At 41.1% G+C, this 14,763-nt stretch overlaps 2 protein-coding genes across 2 annotated transcripts in view; one reads left to right on the plus strand and one right to left on the minus strand.

Moving 5' to 3' along the window:
* CD160 (CD160 molecule) overlaps positions 1–2,661 on the plus strand; it is a 41,440-nt gene extending 38,779 nt beyond the window's left edge. Inside the window, 2 exon segments of the mRNA XM_024732722.1 lie at positions 1,533–1,559; positions 1,562–2,661. Coding sequence (XP_024588490.1) covers positions 1,533–1,559; positions 1,562–1,722 — 188 coding nt within the window. The 3' untranslated portion in view covers positions 1,723–2,661.
* A 4,854-nt stretch (positions 2,662–7,515) lies between these two features.
* Positions 7,516–14,763, minus strand: part of RNF115 (ring finger protein 115) — a 60,701-nt gene continuing 53,453 nt past the window's right edge. Inside the window, exons 6-9 of the mRNA XM_024732697.1 lie at positions 14,061–14,133; positions 13,032–13,125; positions 10,385–10,500; positions 7,516–9,181 (exon numbers count right to left, since the gene is read on the minus strand). Coding sequence (XP_024588465.1) covers positions 9,050–9,181; positions 10,385–10,500; positions 13,032–13,125; positions 14,061–14,133 — 415 coding nt within the window. The 3' untranslated portion in view covers positions 7,516–9,049. The remainder of the gene's footprint in view (positions 9,182–10,384; positions 10,501–13,031; positions 13,126–14,060; positions 14,134–14,763) is intronic.

Here is a 14,763-nt window from a genome sequence, read left to right on the forward strand (position 1 = left end):
GATTGAAAGCCTTTATCATCCTCTCAGCATATTTAAGTATTAGAGTCAGTAAATATGGATGCTCACCAAATGTGGAAATAAGGTTCCTTTCCGAACATGAAACTAATAAGGCCAAACAGGTAACAGATAATATCAATAAGCAATGTCTATCATTTACTAAGTGCTTACTGCGTGCCAGGCATTGTGCTAAATGATACATTATTTCATTTAATCTTCATGGCCTTTTCAGTTAGGTACTATTCTTGTCCTGTGACAATCAGGCTCAAAGGTAATTTGTGTAAGTTCACTCAGCTAGTAAATAATGGACAAAAATCCATATCTATTACAAAACCCAAGATTTTATTTATTTTTAATTAATTTACTTTTGGCTCTGTTGGGTCTTTTTTTTTTTAACATCTTTATTGGGGTATAATTGCTTTACAATGGTGTGTTAGTTTCTGCTTTATAACAAAGTGAATCAGTTATATATATACATATGTTCCCATATCTCTTCCCTCTTGCATCTTCCTCCCTCCCTCCCTCCCTATCCCACACCTCCAGGTGGTCACAAAGCACCGAGCTGATATCCCTGCGCTAGGCGGCTGCTTCCCACTAGCTATCTACCTTACGTTTGGTAGTGTATATATGTCCATGCCTCTCTCTCGCTTTGTCACAGCTTACCCTTCCCCCTCCCCATATCGTCAAGTCCGTTCTCCAGTAGGTCTGTGTCTTTATTCCTGTCTTACCCCTAGGTTCTTCATGACATTTTTTTTCTTAAATTCCATATATATGTGTTAGCATACGGTATTTGTCTTTTTCTTTCTGACTTACTTCACTCTGTATGACAGACTCTAGGTCTACCCACCTCATTACAAATAGCTCAATTTCGTTTCTTTTTATGGCTGAGTATTGGGTCTTTATTGCTGCACACAGGCTTTCTCTAGTTGCCGCGAGCGGGGGCTACTCTTCGTTGCAGTGCGCAGGCTTCTCATTGCGGTGGCTTCTCTTGTTGCGGAGCACGCGCGCGGGCTTCAGTAGTTGTGGCACGTGGGCTCAGTAGTTGTGGCGCACGGGCTTAGTTGCTCCACAGCATGTGGGATCTTCCCAGACCAGGGCTCGAACCCATGTCCCCTGCATTGGCAGGCGGATTCTTAACCACTACGCCACCAGGGAAGCCCAAAACCCACGATTTTAACTTAGACTAAACTGCTTGACCCACTCCAGAAGATGGTTTTTAAATGAGACTTGGAGACACCCAACTCCAAGGTAACTAAGCTATTTTAGCTGTCTCTCTGGCAAGACTTGAGTTCCTTCAAGGTAGGCCTATTTGCATCCCCACTGTGACACACATAGATTCTATATTTATTTATTGCCACTTATGTACGTCATCATCACCACCCACAAATGTTAAAAAATACTTATGTGGGCAACGGATTATACTGAGAGGTATCCTTGGGGATCATAAAAAAGATGTCCTGAGATTATGCAAAAGGAGGTATTAGTAACTTCCAAAACTCTCTCCTGATCCATTGATTCTCTTCTGAACCAGAGAGTGAACTACACAGTAATGGGATTGAAACAGGACACCCCAAGTTTGGCCACAGTAAAGGTGCTCTCAGTTCAGGCTTCCTGCAAGAAAAGGTCTGGATGATGCTGGTCACCAGCCTAGTGGCCCTTCAAGGTATGTTCAGAAGAGCTTTTAGCACCCCAAGAAATGAGGGTGCTATACCTTTAACATCTTGATTACTCTCCAGGAGAAGGGTGGAAAGCAAGCCCAGAGTGGGACAGGGAAATGCTCCTTAGGCCCCTGGCTGTCCACATGAAAACATCACACCAGTATGAGGGCAAAATCGGTCCAAAGGGACTAAAGACTTCATACTAACTAGGGGATGATAGATGAATCGGACTTTCCATTGGGTAGGAGGTCACACCCATGAGGAAAGCAAGCCTGTGGGAGAGGCAAGCAAATACAAATACCTCTACTTACTGGATGAACAGAGGGCTACAAGTTGAGGCAACAGATGTTTGGCTATAATGTGATGAGCAAGGCAAGAAACAGACTTGGTCTGGAGGTGGGTTTTAAACAATGCAGCTCTTCAGCAAAGGTTGATGGCCAGATTGAGTATATAAAACCCTTGTAGTTGAGTCCTCTGAGCATCGTTTATCAATGTCAATTAGTTTTCCCTATTAGATAAAAAAGATACCGGAACTTGCAACGACACGTTTGCATAATCAGTAACTGATGCAGGTTTTTGCCTCTCCTTGGCATTCTTAACTCCAAGCCTTATTTAGGCCTTCCTCAATTCAATAACTACCACTGTGCCACCAGAATGTAAGCTCTATACGTGCAGAACCTTTGTCTTGTTTACTCCAACCAAAAACAGTACCAGGCACATAGCAGGCTCTTAATAGATTTGTTTAAAGAATTTGTATGACAGGTTAGGCTTTCCATATGGTGACTCTAACCTCATGCAATGCTTCCAGGTAAATATTCCCCAATTACTCACCAGCAAATGGGTATAAGGAGGTTAAATGTTGCCCCTGTGCATGGGAATTAATACAGGACCTTCTCACTCCAAACTCCGTGCTCTCAGTGATTATCTACTACATGCTAAGCACTTTCCCTCTCAACTCCATCACCACTCTCCCCATTCTGAGATTGCTTCCTCCCATTTCCAGAAACAGGACCGCCTAACACTCCCTTATTACAACCCCTTAACTGCAAACTATCAAAGGAAAACAAAGACCACATCTGTGATCCTTGGCAAGCCCCTGACAAGTGTAAGCCTACTCCAGTTTTCAGGGAGAAACTGGTGAACATCAAGCAGTCTGACCCTTCAGACATAATTCTTTATTGAATCTAAATCTTCTCAATGGTTAGGCTATTTCATTGGCAAAATCAATTTTATTTCTTCATACATATTAAAAACTCTAAAGAGAAAAGGAGATTGGGTCTAGCCATACAACCTACTATTGACTCCCAAGTTATGTGAGAGGAAAAAATCTCTAAGCTCTTTTCCCTTTTCTAGTCAGGTGAGGAGAATGAACTTCTGACAGGTCATTCCTTTTATCACTCTTCCCACCTCAAGACTCAGCAGAATTATGGAAGTGGTAGTGTTCAGCAGAACCAAAGTACACACATTTTCTCAGGACCAGAGAAATCATGTAGGTCAAGTTATCATGCTTACATGTGATAAAATGAGGGAACTTTCCTGGATCTCTATGCCTCCCTCAGCTCATGAAACTAATTTCAATGAGTATCCCTGTCCTATCACTGTGCTAGCCACTCAGTGCTATACATGGAAAACCAACCTTGAACTTGTTGAGTGGCATCTATTTCTTCGATTGTCTTACCTTCCAGCAAGAAGAGATCAAAGGTTGGCTTCTTTCCCACTTGCATCAGGATCAGGTAGATTTCACAAGATCACAACTGCAACTTTAAGCAGCAGACACAACACATACAATACCTCCCCTTCTTTCCTGTTCCATTCCCTCTAGTCATAAGGGCCTATCAAACACACATCCCAGGATGAATTACATCAGGTATTTTGTTACTATTCTAAGTTTGTAGCATAAAACAAACTTTCCTTTTTCTTTCTACAGCTTTGTAAGCCTTGTGCCAGAAGAAACTTTAAAAAAAAGTTATAGAGGGACTTCCCTGGTGGTCCAGTAGTTAAGACTTCGCCTTCCAATGTAGGGGGTGTGGGTTTGATCCCTGGTCAGGGAGCTAAGATCTCACATGCCTCGTGGCCAAAACACCAAAACATAAAACAGAAGCAATATTGTAACAAATTCAATAAAGACTTTAAAAACGGTCCACATCAAAATAAAAGTCTTAAAAAAGTTACAGCAAGATAAATCTGACTCTCTTTAGCTTGGCATCTTTCATATTACAATATGCATAGAGAAGGAAATAACAGGGCACAGGGGAAGAGATGCTAAATATGCCAGGAATCTGGAGAACACAAGATGGGCAAATGAATGTGTTCCCTGACCTCCCCTCCTCACTGCCAGAGCAAACCTAACTTTCTTCCTACCTCAGTCACCAGTAAATAAAAAAGCAGCTCTCACAAAAGCAGCTGGCGTACAGTTCTCACTCAAATATTGGATAAGTGTGTTTTTGTACCCAAGAAGAACTTTTCCTCCCTCTCCTCCAACAAAGTAAAATAAACAAGTGAGTCAAATAAAATGAGAACACCAATGTTTTTGGAAGAAATTTTTATTTGACACTGTTAAGGGAAGAGAGAGGAAACAAGCAAAGACAGGTAGGATAGGAGAGGAAGGGCACCAGACCCAGTAACTGACTTGGCAGAAAATGAGGAAACGAAGGGACCCTGGTGTTGAACGGCATCCACATAGCAGTGCTGGAGGAAGAGGAAGATTTGTGCAGACCAGGTGCTCCACAGATCTTAACTGTCTAGCTTCAACTAAGTACTTGTCAATCTCTCTGGTCATTTCTCTCTTTTTTTTTTTAAGTAAATGTCAAAGCAATTATCTGCAGCCTTTTCTTTTCTCTCTAAATTCATAAATCCTCTTGTCTCTTTGGACAGATAACCTCTTGTCTTAGTTAAGCAGAGAGGTGGGGGCAGGATATTCCTGCTAGGAGGAACTACATGAATAAAGAGGTAGAAACACAGACAATTTAACTGGGGCTAAATGGCAAGCCATCAAAGGGAAACAGACACCTTACATGTGATCCTTGGCCAGGACCTGCCAAATGGGGGAGCTAAGGTTTGTGGGACCAGAGAGACAGAAGGCTGAAGAGATGGGTAAGACCCTTATTAGTGATGGCCTTGAACCTCAAACAAAGGATTTTGGATTTTGTGTCTTATGGAGGTAGAAAGACTAGGCATGGAGTCAGAAGATCTGGATTTAAATTCTGACCCTGCAACATACCAGCTACATGTCCTTGGGCAAATGAAGTTTTGAGATGCTACTTATCTGTAAAATGCGGTATTTCCTACTCTATATTCTGTTTCCACAGGACTGCTCTGAGAATCAAATGAGATTCTGGATTTTAAACCCAGAACCACTTGAATTCTGACTCAGAAGTCTCCAAAGCTTTCTCCACTGTACTACACTCACTTTAATCTTTACCTGTTTTATGTGTTAGTTTTGTTTTTCTAACTAACTAAATTTTAAGCTCACATGAGTAGAGATGTCTTTTACTTTTCACTATTCAAAGACTCTTCTGAAACCACTCAATATTATACAATCACTGGAAGTCTCACACAGAAGCCATGTCTAACTACAGAAAAGGTTTTATCCATTGTGCTATTATGCTAATTATAGTCTACATAAAAAATCTGCAGAAAGGACACATGATTGCTGGCCAAGTTTATCAAGACATTCAAGAGCATTAGACTACTAGCTCTGACTTGAACTAAGCAGAATAAACAAAGCAACAGCAAGTCAAGGGTCCCACTTCTAAAGAATTTATTTATTCTGCTTATCTCAAGATGGTCAAACAAAAATTTGAAATACTTATATCTTGGCTTTCAAAGTGTATTGATACCACTCCTTTCAAATAAGTCTATAAATTTCCATGCATGAATAGGTAGACTTCTGGACACACAGCTTAACCTCAATCTATATAAGTGATTCACAACCCAAGGAATTTGAACCTCTGTGAGGCCATGTAGTTATTTTAAGAGGTCTATGTAAGCATTATGTTCAGTCTGAATAAATAATGTATCTTACAAATATGTATATACTGTACTTCAACTGGATATAGATTCTGGTGTGACTAATAAAGACAAATTGATTTAAAAGCATTACTAAAATCATAGCAGCTTTTTGCTATGTGTTTTTTCCATCAAAAGATACTAAAAGTACAACTATAATCTTGTTGGGAGCGAGTCTAATAATTTGGGGACCTTAAAAATGGTATATCTTATTAGAAAAGGTAAAGAACGACAAGCCTGCTCACTTTATCTACTTCGGTGCCCACCATATCCCTTCTTCCTCTAGAGTGAAATGTGCATATATGCATATATCTATGAATATACATATACACACACACACACACACACACGCACGCATATATACAAATGTGCAATACAAAGACATAAACAAGGAATTTTTCTCCCAATAACTATTTAATCCAACTGAGACTTGTTGCGGGGGGAAGAAACAAATTCTTGCCCCCAAATCCTCCTTCCAACTTGAGAACTAACTACTGGACCAGAAGAGTACTGCTCAAGGAAAACATTTAACAAGCACTTGCTCAATTGTTATGCAGCAAATGTTGACAACTAAGGAAGCTATCTGGATACTTCAGGTTTCCCAACTCTTCAGAGAACTGGCAATAGGAAATTTGCAGGAAAATTAATTTTTAATACAAGGATTATTCCTTCTCTCTGTTGGAGATATCGGTTAAATGTTCACCACTCTGCCCTGCCCACCCAACTGCCCAGTTCTGTCCAGCCAGAATAACCCATCTGGAAACTACCCAAGAAGCAATAATCACTTGGAGGCCAGCAAGGAATTGCCCTACATAACCTCTCAACTTTCAGGTCTACCAACCTCTAGCAAGTCCCTCCTAATTTTGTGCTAACATAGTTTTACTTCCTCTTTTATTTCAAATTACAATAAACGAAAGGAAGAATAAGAAAAAAAGACATTCATGAATAGGAAAACAATCTGTTTATCTATGCATGGAACTCAAAGGGTAGGCCATTTAGTACAAATGTAAAGGCCTCAAGTCTAAGGGCCCAAGATTTGAAATGGCAACTTTTTTCTATTCTCTTTGTTAATGAGGGAAAGCTGAATCATCTCTCCCTTGACTCCTAGTAAGGCTCCAGTTTCCTGAGTCTGTAAGCCTTCCAGTTGTAAACGAATGAACACCTGAGCCAATTCCTTATAATAAATCTCTACACACACACACACACACACACACACACACACACACACACACACACCTTACTGCTTCTGTTTCTCTGGAGAACCCTGACTAATACACTACCTAAATTAACCTGGAAGTCTGAGATGCCTCCTATTCTAGGAAGAAACACTACAGATTCATTAAGTAGGAGGGGTCTCAGAAACAGCAAACGGATTTATGCACTCTGTCTAAAAGCACAAAAAAAGTGAAGAAAATTTCAGATAACTTAAGACTGATGCGATTTGCTCTTCCGTATATTGAAAAGTTAAATCCCTGTCCAGCACTTTGTTTGCATCCTTTTGTAAAGCTACTCAGATTCTTTCTAGTTCTCTAGTGTTAAGTAAAAATACACCTGCCTGGTCTGGCATCTCCAGACACTAACAAGCAGACAAAAACTGCCAGGCTGGCATCATTTTTCTGAGACAGCTGATATTGTTCCACTTGAAAACTACAATGTGCTCCAACTTCAGCCTAGCCCTTCTCCATCTAAGTAATGGCCATTAAATATTCACAATATACCTCCCATGTCCCCTCAGCCTCTTCACCCCTCACCATTCAAAACCAGTGTGTATTTCTGGGCTACATTTCAATAGCCATAGTAAATAGTTCACATTCTCCAAAGAAACGATCTCTACATAGGATAACATAAGGCATATGAGAAAACATCTTTTATTCTCTCTGGGCCCAACCTGAATCATAACTTATGGTCACAATTTTTAGAGGTAGGCTATTAAATTAAACTCTCCCACTTTCTCTCTTCCCTCTCCTACTCCTCTGTCCTCTACTAAATTACAAAGATATCTCTAACCCCATCCCTCACCCCCAAAACCAGTGTACAACAAGTCAACAAAAACCGAGGAAAGACTCCTAGCCAAGAGAGACTCACCAAAGAGCAGCCTTCTTGTTCTGATCATTCCAAACTACGAAGGGCTGATATGACCATACCATTGTTGCCCCTCTGTCACCCTTTTTGGTGCACCAACAGTGGTTACATGTCCCCATCATTTATTTTTGAGACTTTGAAGTTCCAACAACATTCTTAATCTTCTTCATTTATTCAACTTTAAACACTTAAATGCGCCAAAGAGCATGTGCATGTGCGTGGGACACTGTTAGGCTGAAAAAAGAAGGCCTGCGTCTCCTAGGCCAAGTTGTTTGGGCATGTTCACAATAATCAGTATGGCTCCAAGTACAGACAGAGCCAAGCAAACAGAAAGGTTTCAGAGATGATAAATGGGCTTAAAAAATTAAAATGGGACAACATAAAATCTCAATTCCTGAAGACCAGTGAATTACAAAAAACAATGACTTAGCTGTAGAAGCAGTAATGAAGTAATTCTATTTCTGTGAGGGAAATTATTTTAAGGTCCCCAGGATAAACAATGAGTTGAGGATCACTAAAAAACCTCGGAACCAAAGATTTCAAACATCTGTCCTTCTGTGCCTGTATGCTGCCCAACTCATTCCCAAAAAGGAACCAGAATCAGATTCCTCCCAACATAAGACTCCTAAGACATGTCAGGTTGGTTTCTGCAGAAGCTGCATCTTGTGAAGTAGTCTTTAAAAATAAAAATGAGAAAACCAAAGAATACAATGATAAGCCACTTTCTCCTTCCCACTATAATTTTTCTTTGATTTGCTCTCTGAAAATTTAAGAAAAAACAAGAATCGTTAGTGTCTCAGATTCTTGAATTAATCTGATCTCACTTCATGGCTAATGTGGCCAAAAGTAGATGCTTTTGTACAACTATAACAGAAGGACTTTATATCAGCAGGACTTTAGGGCTCTGGTTCCACTGTATTTAGTGTAAAGCACACTTATGATAGGGTGGAGGTTGGAGAAAGAGGTGGAAACATCCATCACAAGGTAACATGACAGATAGCAGGACCCTAGCTAGACTTTAAGGAACTGATTCTATTCTGGCAGGGGAAATCCACATAATTAAGTTTCGCACTTACAAAATTATCGCTCTGAATTCAAGAATGAGAGGCATTTGGTTGTAGATACAATTCCATCTGTAGATACTAACTTTAAATTTAGAGAAGAAAAACACTCAATGAATTAATGTTATGGGTTTGGGTTTCTTAGGTGATTCCTAAATTCACCTATGACTTTTTTGTTTTGATACAATTAACAGCTGTGATAAGAGGTCTACCATAGCCCTGGCTCAGAGGCGGTCTTTAGTTTCAGAAAGTCCATCGGTCATGTAGCTGGCTGTCACTGCTAAATCTGTTGCTTGCAGAGGACCCAGAGGTCTGGGTTTGCTGAGTAGAGTCCTCACCATTTAAGCTCTTCCTACATACAGGACATGCGTCGTGCTGAAACAGAAAGATATCAGTCTACATGAACAGCCTGACCCGAAAGCTGGAAGAACTAAACACTTAAGAAACCCTGAGAGTTAGCAGGTAGAAAAACCAAAAGGGCATGAATTCTCACATAGTGCACGCTGGGCTCCATGTGTAACACCAGGACATCGCCCAAACAGAATTTCAACAGAATTGACAGAGAATTCTAGGCAGCAACTTAACAATAGCTAACACATATCACCAAGCAGAACTAACTAGAAACAATGACCTGAGATGGTCTAGAGCAGGGGTCAGCAAACTTTTCCTGTAAAGGAAAAGGTAGTAAATATTTTAGTCGTTGCAGGCCACACCACCTATGTTGCAACTACTCAACTCTGCTGATGTAGCACAAAAGTAGCCATAGACAATTTGTAAACAAATGGGCATGGCTGTGTTCCAATAAAACTGCATTTACAAAAATAGGTGGCAGGCCACAGGGACCTGCAGGCTGTAGTCTGCTAACCCCTGGTCAAAGAAGTTCCAAACAGATTAATAATCTAAAACACAGGAATGGTGCTACTAGGAGTTAGCCAGGGACTAAAATCTGATCTGCCTGGCTCTCTATTAACTGTTTGGTTTTTTTGTTTGTTTTTTTAAAAAATTTTTATTGGAGTATAGTTGCTTTACAATGTTATGTTAGTTTCTACCGTACAGCAAAGTGAACCAGCTACACGTATACATGTATCTCCTTTTTTGGATTTCCTTCACGTTTAGGTCACCGCAGAGCACCGAGGAGAGTTACCTGTGCTATACGGTAGGTTCTCATTAGTTATCTATTTTATACATAGTATCAATAGTGTATACATGTCAATCCCAACCTACCAATTCATCCTACCCCTCCCTTTCCCCCTTGGTATCCTTACATTTGTTCTCTGCATCTGTGCCTCTATTTTTGCTTTGTAAATAAGATCGTCTATACCAATTTTTTCAGATTCCACATATATGCGTTAATACACGATATTTGTTTTTCTCTTTCTGACTTACTTCACTCTGTGTGACAGACTCTATGTCCGTCTGTACAAATGACCCAATTTCGTTCCTTTTTATTGCTGAGTAATATTCCATTGTATATATGTACCAATTAACTGTTAACTACATCCTTACTGTGAACCATCCCCCCAAGAAGACATGACTGGCACAGTTGCCCCATCACAGATGAGAGCTGTCTGTACTTACCAGTTCTAACCACGGCACAATACAACTGCTGTGAAAGAAGTGGTTGCAGGGTAACTGCCGGACTTCCTCCTCAACTGTGTAATCCTCTTTGCATACTGGACACTCTAAACCCTTATCTGTTGGAGGAGGAAACGCCTTTTAAAATAAACAAGCAAAAAGAAGGAAGAAAAAAACTAGCCCAATGTCTTTAACAGCCAAAGGAATACACAAAGTAAAGACAAAGTGCACCCAAGGTGGAGGCAGATAGGAAGCATGAATTTTATTTCAAACTGGGGATAGAGGTGGTAGTAGACAGGGCTATGAGAAGGAGGACTGATTAATGGGCCTGTTCCAATAAGGCCCAGACAGGAACTACATAAGGCCTACTTTTCAATGTAAAGAGTTGGAAGAACTGGGGCTTAGATTATCTTTTAAGTGAAACAGGAAAAATATCTTCCCAAGTGTGTGAAAGCCTTCTGGCAGTTTCTACTTAGGAAACACTGGCAATCTGTCCACCACAACCAAGGAACTCATCTCAGCAATCTTGGCTGTTCCCATTCAGTGTCTCAAGCCACTTTTACCCTACTACTTTCTACATTACACATCCTATTTCATCATGGTTACCCTAAAGCCTCTTTTACAAGCTGTTCATTAGAAGCTGTACCAGGAGATAGTGCTACAGAACTGCAAGGCCCAAGGGTAGCTCAGGCTCTAAGTCCAGAGACAGGAAGCCCTCTTCTCAGAGAAAATGGCTACAAACTGAACAGGGGATACCAGGCAGTAAATTCCAAGTTTCCCAAGTTTGGCTAGTAATACCAGCTAGTCTATCTCTTCAGTAGCTGGGCTATGTATGTTACATGCTCCACAGTACTCAAGGCATTTGGAGTAAAATACCACTTAACAGATTCACTCCTTCCTCTCCATTCCCATCACCTGAGCCCTAATTTTAGCTTCTACTTCTCATGCCTACTCTACTGTAACAGCCTCCCATGTAGCATCCCTGACTCCAGGCCTTCCAGATATATCCTATATTTTGCTACCAGCTAATTCTCCCTAATATCAGCTTCATAGCAATTCCCAGCTCATCTTCACTTGGATTCTCAGCTGGTACCTCAAAATCAACAAATTCAAAATTAAAAACATCACATCACCTCCTTACCCAAACTAGGGCCGGCTCACAATTCCCCCATCCCTGATGTCAGCACCACCTCTGTGGTTATAGAGTTGCAACATCTTAGAATCATCTTTCACCCTTTCCCCTCCTTTATCCCATTATGCAATCAGTGATAAAAGGCTTTGTTCGATCTGAGTCTACCCCTTCCTTTCTGTTAGCATTGCCACCGTCACCTGAACCCCATCAGGATGCTGCAACAGCCCCTTAAATCTCTGTTTCTGCTTCCTCCCTCTTTCAATCTTTTTTTTTTTAATGATTGCTTTTTAAATTTATTTATTTATCTACTTTTGGCTGTGTTGGGTCTTCGTTGCTGCACGTGGGCTTTCTCTAGTTGCACTGAGTTGGGGCTACTCTTTGCTGTAATTTGTGGGCTTGTCATTGCAGTGTCTTCTACTGTTGCAGAGCACGGGCTCTAGCCACAGGCTTCAGTAGTTGCAGCACATGGGCTCAGTAGTTGTGGCTCACAGGCTCTAGAGTGCAGGCTCAGTAGTTGTGGCTTGCGGGCTCTAGAGTGCAGGCTCAGTAGTTGTGGCACACGGGCTTAGTTGTTCCGCGGCATGTGGGATCTTCCCAGACCAGGGCTCGAACCTGTGTCCCCTGCACTGGCAGGCGGATTCTTAACCGCTGCGCCACCAGGGAAGTCCCTTCCCATCTATTTTAGACACTACCCTCCAAACTAATCTTCCCGAAAGACCACTTAAATTCCCTCATTCCTCCATTTGGGGACCTACAAAACTTACCTACTACCTAAACTATCCAGCCCTAACTACTCTGCCAGTTTCAGGGTCCTCTACAACAAGGCCCCACCCTTCCTATCCAGTCATACCTCTCACTACTCCCCAAATCAGATTCTATTTCAGGTCTAATGAGGTTACACTCCTTATACCTGATCCAGACACCATGTCCATGCTGACATTCTTCCCTGGTTCATACTTTTCCGTATATAGAATAATCTCTCTAATATGGCCCATCCTGTCTTTAAAATCTTCTGACTCTAAACTGGAATTTATGGGGAAAGAAACTCCCAGTCCAAAATAATGTCCCTTATCACTAAGTTCTTTTAGTGCTTATAAATAAAATAATGTCTATGTCTAATGTACCTGAGTACAGGTAGATGTGAAACAAATGCCTAGGCTCCCATTTTTTCTCTTCCTTTTCTCCCAAAGTCAGTATCATCTGCTCAACCACTTTTTAAACTACTGTCTAATCATTTGGAAAGTTTTGCTTCCCCTGGTAAGTTCTTCAAGAAATCAAGTCTTCTATACCTTTGTACCTCTTTATTTCCTGCCTGGCATCTAGAAAACCAACATGGTAATTGCTCAGGAATTACCTGTTGACTAACCCTAATGAAGGGGTAGGTACCTTCCATACCTGGCACCCAGGTATAAATTTTAGGAGTGCTACAGCTTCACTTGAAGATCTTTAGTATAGGAAATGGCTCAGATTCTGAACAGAGATAATAAGATGACAAAATACGTATGAAAATGAACCTACCAACTTGTTCCCGAGTTACTGTCACTGTTGGAAGAGATGTGATCTTTTCCTTGTCAGCTGGGGGAGGCCCTGTGTTTTCCAGTTGTCCTAAAAGCTACAAAAAAAGAAAAAAGAAAAAGAAGAAGTGGTAGACATCTAACTATCCCTAGGGAGGGAGCTGTTCCAGCTGAGAACAGTGCAGATATTAAAAATGTTAGTTGCTCTTACTTCTGCAAGGCTATGAGAGGCTTGGGTTTTCCCTTCCCTGCTGCCAGAACACTCATGATTGCTTTACAATTTCAGAGTGACATTAGTATAAGCCCACAGACAGATCCATCATTGCAGGGCCCACCTCTGGGCATAAAGCAACTTCGGAGACAGCAAAAGGGCTGTGATGTCACGAATAAAACTACAGCGTAACAAAACATAATACTTAACCAGTTCAAAAACTTCATTTTGCTGAAAGGAAAAAAAGGGTCAGAGTATGGAAAATAGCACAAGGTAAGCCAAGAAATAGGTAAATTACTGCCTACAAGAAGACTTAGATATAAACAACATGCTTTCTATTCTCAGCAATCCACAAGGGAAATGAAAAACCAATTAAATTAAAATAAACATAAACAAGTGGAAGCAATTATACATAGCATGGGAATACCTTTTTCTCTGCTTCCTTCCCCTACTTTGTTCCATCTAGCAGAAATCCCTGCTTCAACATATGAGCAGACCCTTCTTTTTTGTGAAGTACTTGTTAATAGGATCCTCATAGGACTGAACAAGAGGCCAAAAATATAACATATTGTTTGTTACAGAAGTCTTTTCTTCCTTTGGAGTTGAAGCTATCTTCTAGAAAGTCCCTAGGACCAAGAAAGTACATGGATGCTGAGCTAAACCCATAAACCATCTATCCCTTTAGTAAAATGGAAACCCACAAGCTCAAACTATCAGGGAAAGCAGAGTGACTGCCGTTTCAGAAAGTAGCAGAAGGAAAGCAGGAAGCCTGTGGAACCATGAGACACACTGAACAGACACCCTCAAAAGGCAGCTCCTCACCTGAGTTACAATGGCATCAAGCCCTGTCTGACCCCAGGCATAGTCCCCAGGGTTGGAGTGCAGCATCCCGCTCCTATACATGAGATGAGACACAGAGCATTAGATGGTGTGACCAGGCTCCGCCTTACACCACAGAAAGACTGGCAGAGGAATCCTGTTCTCTCTCAGAGCTGGAAACTCACCAGTTCTCTAGAATCAAGTGGCAAAGAATTTCTCAATAATTTCAAGTTCAAACAGATTATCCAGAGGCAGTCTCTCATTCTCTAGGAATTTTTGCTTAACTGTATACAATATAAAATGTGAAGCTACCTAAAATACCACATGACAAACCAGAGCAAAAAGAGTGACTCATTGCCTGTTGGTTAAGAAAAGTTTGTCTTCTCTGTGCCCATTTAACTTAAACATAGATGGAGCTGCTTTTTAAGGAGAGTTTTCCCTTCGTGATCAGCGAAAATCAACAGCAGACTTCCCTCATTCTAAGACTCGGCCTTTGGTCCTGGACAATGAGGAGCTTTCACGTAGAGAAGCAGCCACAGCAGTGTCTCTGAATCACAACTTAGAGGAATCACAAAAGGGACTTGGCAGCACCTCTTTCTGGAGCTGTTGGTGTACTAGCCTGGATGACAGATATCCAGACTCTGGCTGGAACACGTTTAAAGAAACTAGAGGCTGGAAAATAGGGTAACTGTGTGGAAGGACTGAG

The sequence above is a fragment of the Neophocaena asiaeorientalis genome, unplaced genomic scaffold (genome assembly GCF_003031525.2).
Source record: "Neophocaena asiaeorientalis asiaeorientalis breed wild unplaced genomic scaffold, Neophocaena_asiaeorientalis_V1.1 scaffold128, whole genome shotgun sequence".
Taxonomy (NCBI): domain Eukaryota; kingdom Metazoa; phylum Chordata; class Mammalia; order Artiodactyla; family Phocoenidae; genus Neophocaena; species Neophocaena asiaeorientalis.